Source organism: Mustelus asterias, chromosome 30, assembly GCF_964213995.1.
Source record: "Mustelus asterias chromosome 30, sMusAst1.hap1.1, whole genome shotgun sequence".
Taxonomy (NCBI): domain Eukaryota; kingdom Metazoa; phylum Chordata; class Chondrichthyes; order Carcharhiniformes; family Triakidae; genus Mustelus; species Mustelus asterias.
Window position 1 is genome coordinate 16,067,021 of NC_135830.1, and position 8,541 is coordinate 16,075,561.

Consider the following 8,541-nt stretch of genomic DNA (forward strand, 5'->3'; position numbering starts at 1 on the left):
GGCAGCAGGCAGCATAGCTCAGTGACATTAGAACTGATGAAAATCGGAATGATAGTAAGATTTAAAAAACTACTGAAGCTGGAATCTGGAACAAAAACAGAAAATGCTGGAAAATCCCAGCAGGTCTGACAGCATCTGTGGAGCGAAGCGGTCTGACAAAGGGTCATTCAGACTCGAAACGTTGGCTCTATTTTCTCTCTGCAGATGCTGTCAGACCTGCTGAGATTTTCCAGCATTTTCTGTTTTTGTATCGAAATGACAGTGACCGTCACATGCTATCGAATGGCCTCATATAACAGAAGTAGGAGTCCCATGCAACATATAAGTTCCTCATAAAATGTAAGTCATTCCCAGACAGTACAAATGATGCCGACAGACTCCACCGACCATCACGCCACAATAGCATGCATTCTCACAAACACATTCACACAGCACCGGAAACATCATGAAACTGCCCAATGCGCACCACGTGGGAGCTGTCAAAAAATCCGACAGAAGAACATATGGAAATTAATAGATATGTTGATAACAATCCCAGCCCTCTTGACTATTCCACTCGTTTCTTTCCATGTTTATTTTTCTCTGGACCCCATTTCTATTGTGCTAGCTAGATTCTCCTTGTTTTCTGGTGTTTTAAAGCTCTGGTTATTTATTTCGTAGTCGTTGTGTCATTCATGAATTCACTAGGCTCTCTCTATAATATTGCTTCATCATGGTCCCCTGTTTGATTAGGATACAGGGACGAACAAAATCGAGATTGTCTCTTCCGTCGCGGTATTATGTTACATAATGGCATGCACCCCTCAGAAAGCATTCATTTTGCTTTGCATGTCGATTGTTTGAAATCTGTTTTAATGGACCCAAACATTCATTCCCTCCACCACCAATGCAGCCGTCTGCACCATATACACGATGCACTGCAGGGACTCACCAAGCCTCCTTAAGCGGTACATTTCAAGCACACAACAGCTGAAACCTAGAAGGACACATCGGAACACTATCACTTTCCAGACTTGGAAATGTACTAGATTCCTTCACTGTCCCTTGGAAAATATTCTGGAATTCCCTCACTACCAGCGCTGTGGGTTTATATACACCGCAGCGACTGCAACCTTTCAAGAAGGCGGTTCACCACCACGTTATCAAGGGCAATTAGAGATTGGCAATGTCTACTGGAATAGGCCCGTGAGCCTTACATCTGTAGTGGGTAAATTGTTGGAAGGTACTTTGAGAGACAGGATCTACAGGAATTTAGAGATGCAAGGACTGATTAGGGAGAGTCAGGATGACTTTGTGAGAGGAAAATCATGTCTCACAAATTTGATTGAGTTTTTTGTAGGGGTAACCAAGAAGGTAGATGAGGGCAGTGCAGTTGACGTTTTCTACACGGACTTCAGCAAGGCCTTTCACAAAGTACCGCATGGTAGATTGTTGCATAAGGTTAAATCTCACGGGATCCAGGGTGAGGTATCTAAATGGATACAAAATTGGCTTCTTGACGGAAGCCAGAGGTTGGTTGTAGAGAGTTGTTTTTTCCAACTGAAGGCCTGTGACCAGCAGTGTGCCTCAGGGATCAGTGCTGGGTCCACTATTATTTGTCATTTATATTAATGATTTGGATGAGAATATAGGAGGCATGGTTAGTAAGTTTGCAGATGACAGTAAGATTGGTGGCATAGTGGACAGTGGAGAAAGTTATCTTCAATTGCAACGGGATCTTGATTGGGCCACTGGGCTGACGAATGGCAGATGGAGTTTAATTTAGACAAAGGCGAGGTGATGTATTTTGGTAGTTTGAACCAGGGCAGGACTTACTCAGTTAATGGTAGGGCGTTGGGAAGCGTTACAGAACAAAGTGGTCTCGGGGTACATGTTCATAGCTCCTTGAAAGTGGAGTCTCAGGTGGACAGAGTGGTGAAAAAGGCATTCGGCATGCTTCAATTCATCGGTCAGAACATTGAATACAGGAGGTGGGACGTCTTGTTGAAGTTGTACAAGACATTGGTAAGGCCACATTTGGAATACTGTGTGCAATTCTGGTGACCCTATTATAGAAAGGATATTATTAAACGAGAAAGAGTGCAGAAAAGGTTTACTAGGATGCTACCGCGACTTGATGGATTGAGTTATAAGGAGAGGCTGGATAGACTGGTACTTTTTTCTCTGGAGCGTATGAGGCTGAGGGGTGATCTTATGGAGGTCTTTAAAATAATGAGGGGCATAGACCAGCTAGATAGTCAATATCTTTTCCCAGACTTGCAGAGTCTAAAACTAGAGGGCATAGGTTTAAGGTGAGAGGGGAGAGATACAAAAGTTTCCAGAGGGGCCTTTTCTTCACACAGAGGGTGGTGATGTAGTAGTGGAGGCGGGTACAATTTTGTCTTTTAAAAAGCATTTAGACAGTTACATGGGTACGATGAGGTATAGAGGGATAAGGGCCAAATGTGGGCAATTGGGATTAGCTTAGTGGCTTAAAAAAAAGGGGCGGCATGGACAAGCTGGGCCGAAGGGCCTGTTTCCATGCTCTAAACCTCTATGACTCTGTGACTCTACTGGCATCGCCAGCGAAGCCCACATCCCCTGAATCAATAACAATAAATAATCTATTCGAAACCAAGTCGAGCATGCCACCCACAACTGTCGATTACCTGCTGAAATTCTGGATTCTCGCTGCCGGGGGTTTCGACTGAAAATTCACAGCTCAGTTCCCCATTTAAATACTGGAGTTTCATTTTAAACTGTGGGCGTGGCCTCATTCACCGATGTTCGGGTCTGAAAGACTTCAGTGCAGCTCTGAGATCCAGTCTCCCAGAGCAGTCCAGCTCTGTCGTCTCAGCTCCCTGGCATATAAACCGTCAGCTCCAGACAGCAGAACGATGGGAATCCTTCTTGTTTTCACCCTGTGTGCCTGTTTACCCTGATGAGTACCGATCAAACTAACCCACATTGTGTGGATTGAATATAAAGTTGCTTCGTGTCCATCTCAATTACAGACACTGTCTCGGATTTTAGCCCCTTTGTTTGGTTCGGCTCTGATGGTCCATTAAACTCTCTGTGTTTAATTTCCAGGATCTTTCAATCAGCCAGTGACACAGAGCCTGGCAGCGTTGACCAGGAAGGAGTGTCAGTCTCTTACCATCACCTGTGTTTTCTGTGAAGTTCATGATTTAGAAAATGGTCATTTTTTCAGACAAACCCAGACCGGGACGGAGCAGGAGCGCGTCACCAGCGGAGGGAGATTTATTGTATTGGTGAATAAAGCAGAAAAGACATTTTCACTGGAAATTCGGGATGTGAGAGTTGAAGACAGTGCCACCTATTACTGTAACGTTCAGCACTGGTACTACTCACATAGGACACCGCATTCGGAGAGAGTTCGACAAAAACCTCAGGATAATCAAAACAGTAATTCCCAGCAATTCCCATGTTCGGTAACTTGACTTGTCGGTTTGATGTTATTCCCAGTTCAATCTAGTTTAATTTCATTTTAATTTCCACCTATCAGTTATAATTCTTCCAGGTTTTTCGCCATTAATAAGAATCTTGCATCTCTGCTCCTGTTCCTGGGATATTTTACCAGGAACTCAGAGAGTCACAAGGAAAAGTTTGATCCAATGAGGTTTTTTTTAAACAACCAATGTTCATTATTGATTCAAATCCCCTGAATAATCGAGAAACACTGATTGCTCGGTAATGGCTGCTCGGCAGTTTGAGGTGTCAATCATTCTTGTGCTGGGCTGACTGAGAGCGCTGACACTGTGGGGAGAATGGAGATTGCAGATGGGTCTGGGGCGGTGGTGACTGTCACAGCCGATAAGTGACTCCTAATCCTATTGTGTTGCAGCCTGTTTAGGTTAGTGTTCACCGTCAGTTTAAATTCGTTATCAGCATCACTTCAATTCTCTGCTTCTAAAGCAGGGTGCTTTCCAGTGGAAGATTTTCAATTGCAGATTTAGACTTGGGAGCAGATTAAGAAACCGAAGAGTCTCACAACTCGAAGAGTCAGGCTATGAGACCAGATTGAAGCAATGTGAGAACCCGAAGGACAGGTATCCCACAGGGAAGGAGGTTCAGCTCACTCGATCTGGACTATTATTGGTTTAAGGAACAGTAAAATGTCTCACTACGCTAGATTAAAGGCCAACGGGTTTATTTGGAATCACGAGCTTTCGGAGCGCTGCTCCTTTCTGAGGTGAGTGGAGAGTTGGGTTCACAACACGGCATATATAGACAGAAACACAATTGCAAGACAATGGTTGGAATGCAAGTCTTTACAGGTAATCAAGTCTTTACAGGCGCAGAGAACGCGAGTGGAGAGAAGAATAATCACAGGTTAAAGAGGTGCGAATTGTCTCAAGCCAGGACAGATGGTAGGACTTTGCAAGCCCAGGGAAAATGATGGAGGTTACATGTATTGTGACATGAACCTAAGATCCCGGCTGAGGCCGTCCTCAAAGATTCGCATTCCAACCATTACCTTGGAATTGCGTCTATGTGTATATGTGCCGTGTTTGCAAACCCAACTCTCCACTCACCTGAGGAAGTAGCTGCACTCCGAAAGCTCGTGATTCCAAATAAGGCTGTTGGACTTTAACCTGGTGTTGTGCGACTTCTTACCGTGCCCACCCCATTCCAACGCCGGCATCTCCAAATCATGGTTTAAGGAAGGCATCGGTTAATCCTCACAACTGCCTGCACTCTCACTCTCCTAACTGGTTTCAGTGAGCGCCCATTAGGGGAGGCCGTGACCAAGAGGAATTATCACTGGACAATGAATTCAAAAACACAGCTAAAGTTCTGGGAACCCGCCAGGGCAGATGGTGGAATTTCAATTCAATAAACATATCTGGAATTATGAATCTACTGATGACCATGAAACCATTGACGATAGTCAGAAACCCCCATCTGGTTCACTGATGTCCTTCAGGGAAGGAAATCTGCCGTCTTTACCTGTCTGGCCTACATGTGACTGTAGAGTCACACCAATGTGTCTGACTCTCAACTGCCTCTGGGTCACTGGCGACGGGCAGCGTCGACACCCAGTTCTCATCAATGAATAAGAAGCAACTTGTGGACACACCGAACCCTGCTTCCCGCTCCCCGCTGGGAGGAAGCGGAGCCACTGAGCACAGGATTTCTCTCTGCTCCAGGAAATGTCAATGAGCTACCGGGAGAAGCAACCCAAAATTGCAGCGGCAGATCCAATACCTGCAGTGACAGGAAAACAGGAACATGACACAAATAGCTTCAAGAGCTAATTTTATAGTTGTAGGTGACATTTCATGCGCAATCAGTGACTAAAAATAATTACATCCTATCTGATTTTTATTTCCTTCCTCTTAACAATTATTTTGGCAGAATTCCAAAACGTTAGAATTGCATTCTCTTCCACATATTGATCGCTGATGGTGGACAATTCTGTTTGCATTATGTTTTTTGTCGATTTCAAAAACATGCGATTGTGCTCACTGAAGCACAATGAATCCCTCAAGAATTGGGTTGTGTCGCGGCTGAGGGTGCTGAACCGTTCCAAAGATTTTATTTTTGAGGACTAATGGAATCAATGGATTTGGAAATAGGACGCACAGTTAGCATTAAGGTAGATGAACAGATCTGAACATTCCTGAATTGTACAGTGGGTCCCCAAGGTGGATTGGTCTACCATGTTTCTAAATTTTATGTATCTTATTATCTGCATGAATTTCTTACACTCAGAGAATATAAATAATCAATCATGTGTATGGATATCGAAAGTTTGCAAAAGCTTTGACTTTCGGCTCTCGAAGGCCGGTAAGACATGAAAAACGGCATTGAAACACCGAACATTATGTTGTAGTTTCAAGGAGTTCCATGTGCAGAAACTGGTCCTTCGGTGGGAGAGCTGTTTCTTTCTTTAAATCATTCGTGTGACATGGCGTCGCTGGTTGGCCATCATTTATTGTGCATTCCTGGTCGCCCTTCAAATCAATGGCTGGCTAGGCCATTTTTAAGGGCAGTTGAGAGTCAATCACATTTCTGTGGCACTTTCTAAACATCCGAAATGGTTTCACGGTCAGCAGCAGATACTTAACTTCAGATTTTTAAAATTGAAGTCAAATTCCACCAACTGCCGAGGCAGGATTCGAACCAGGGCCCCAAAAGAACTGGATATTTATATATGAAATATGAAATGTCTATCAGAAGAGATAGACATGTTTAGAATATGTTTAAATCACGGGTAGATAGTTTTCTGATCGATAAGGGAATTAGGGGATATGGGGAGCAGGCGGGTAAGTGGAACTGATTCGCTTCAGATCAGCCATGATCTTGTTGAATGGCTGGGCAGGCTCGAAGGGCCAGATGGCCTACTCCTGCTCCTATTTCTTATGTTCTTATGTTCTTATGATAGAAACATTCGGGTATATTTACACGGAGACACATCAGAATGTGAAACTCGCTCTTTGGAGAAACGGCGTGATGAATTTATGGCACAGCTTGGGAGAGAGGAATAAAAAGACACACAGCTCAGGATGTAAATGGTTATTTCGGGTTCGAGAGGTGAACGGGCGTCCGAGGACAATCTTCGACCAGCTGGACTGAGTGGCCTATTCGTGTTAAGTGGAAAGTGTAGAATGTTAAACTCAGAGACTATTGTGTTCGGAAAGAACAGGGAACAATCAGCCAATGGACTAAAAGGATTGAAATTCTCACATACCCTGAAGGCAGTTCCCAGTGAGTAACAGTAAAACCACTGCGGAAACTGAACAGACTGAACCAACCGACAACTGAGAGAAATTAGGGCAAGTTTTCATGACGGTTAGAAACCGCCATGAACAGACAGAAAACAACTCAGATGTAGAAATAAAATGAAATCAACTTGCAAATATTTCTAATGGAAGTAAAACGGTAGAATTGATGGACGGAAACAGACAAAGAGCCCAACGGCAGACAGGAGTTACCTTGTAGTGTTGAACTGCGGCCAAAGGTCGATTTTTGACCCACAGGTATACATTGTCATTTCGGATTATTAGGTGCGGACGAAAATCTCTATTCTGTGCTGAACCTTGAGATTTACAGGTTCACAAGACTGCCCGATTTTCTTTCGGGCAATCAAATCTAGAGAGCAATTAATTCACTGAAAAGAAGAGTGAACTTTACGATTTAGTTTTCTGGTTCGCACTTCACCAATATATTTATTAGAAGATATTTAATAAAAATAGAATCATACTCCGCAAAAAAAAACACAATTCTGTCAGTAATTTGAAGGTTCTGCCAATGTACCTATTCGCTCTTCTTTGGTCCCCACTGGAATCCTGTCCTGTCCCAGAAGTTTCTCCCGCTCAATTACCGTTTGAAAGTTAATGCTAAGTCTGCTCCCAGCATCAGCCCTTCCGCATGCCATTCAGGTGACTGCAATTCTCTGTGCAAAAAGGTCTGAAGATCTGCCACGCTTGTTTATTTCCAATTCAAATTCACAGAATCCCAACAGGGCAGAAAGAGGTCATTCGGCCTATCGAGTCTGCACCGACCACGTCCCACCCAGTCCCAGGCTCTATTCCCATAACCCCACATATTTGCCTTTCTAATCTCCCTCTGGCACGAGGGTCAATGTCGATCAACGTAATCTGCACATTTTTGGACTGGGGGAGGAAGCCAGAGCACCCGGAGGAAACCCAAACGGTCACGGGGAGAACAGGCAAACAGTGACCCGAGCGTGAAATTGAACCTGGGTCCCTGGCGCTGTGAGGCAACATTGGTAACTGTGTCACTGCGCCGCCCCCAAATTCAATTAAACAAATTGCTGCAACAGCCAGGTATTAACCCGATTGACAAGTTTCCAGGATAAACGGCGACGAAACAAACAATTCATTTTATTTCTACACTGCAGATTCCAGCTCACCTGTGTCACCAAGTTCCCTTCTACAAACATCTGCTGCCGGCGACACGGTTATGTTAAGCTATGAATATTCAGGTCTCTGTCAGGACACAGTACACTGGTACCGTCAGACCCGAGGACAGACTCCGAAGTGCCTGCTTCAGACACACACTTCAGGAGACGAGAATAAAGCAAACGCTGTCGCGGGGAGAATTTCTGCTTCTATCGAATCTTCAGTCAAAATCAGCCGGTTAAAGATCTCCAAACTTCAACTGAGCGACTCCGCTGTTTATTACTGTGAAATGAGTTGGCGCACAGCATAGTGTCACAGAACACGGAGACAGCTGTACAAAAACCTGAACATGGTTCAGAGGAATTCATCAGGCGAATGAGGCTGCGGGAGTTCTTCCACAAACCCCAAGAGGCCAACAGCGAACACAATGAGACAGCTAATGAACCGGAACAGCAGACAGAGAGACCCGCAGTGCAACCGAAGAGGAAAGAGTCGAATTGGACTCCTCCGGAAGGCCGCTGCCCTCGACTTGACATGTATGCCCAAGCCATCAGGAGGTGCGTCAACACCAAATTCATCAGCCGAACTCACAAGACAGCACCGAACATCACCCAAGCACAACGCAACGCCATCCACGCTCTCAAGACCAACCGCAACATTGTCATCAAACCAG

General features: G+C 44.6%; 1 protein-coding gene across 1 annotated transcript; it reads left to right on the forward strand.

The window, feature by feature from the left end:
- Positions 1–255: 255 nt before the first annotated feature.
- On the forward strand, positions 256–8,178 carry LOC144480921 (uncharacterized). The gene is made up of 6 exons (XM_078200546.1): positions 256–301; positions 3,070–3,351; positions 3,499–3,520; positions 3,767–3,817; positions 4,445–4,447; positions 7,875–8,178. The coding sequence occupies exons 1-6, from the start codon at positions 256–258 to the stop codon at positions 8,176–8,178; spliced, it is 708 nt and encodes a 235-aa protein (XP_078056672.1).
- The last annotated feature ends 363 nt before the right edge of the window (positions 8,179–8,541 follow it).

Coding starts and splice junctions, on each gene's coding strand:
- LOC144480921 (XM_078200546.1), top strand. CDS start 256: ATGACAGTGACCGTCACATGCTATCGAATGGCCTCATATAACAGAA. Junction 302..3,069: donor AATGGCCTCATATAACAGAA/GTAGGAGTCCCA, acceptor TTTAATTTCCAG/GATCTTTCAATCAGCCAGTG. Junction 3,352..3,498: donor TCAGCACTGGTACTACTCAC/ATAGGACACCGC, acceptor TTTAATTTCCAC/CTATCAGTTATAATTCTTCC.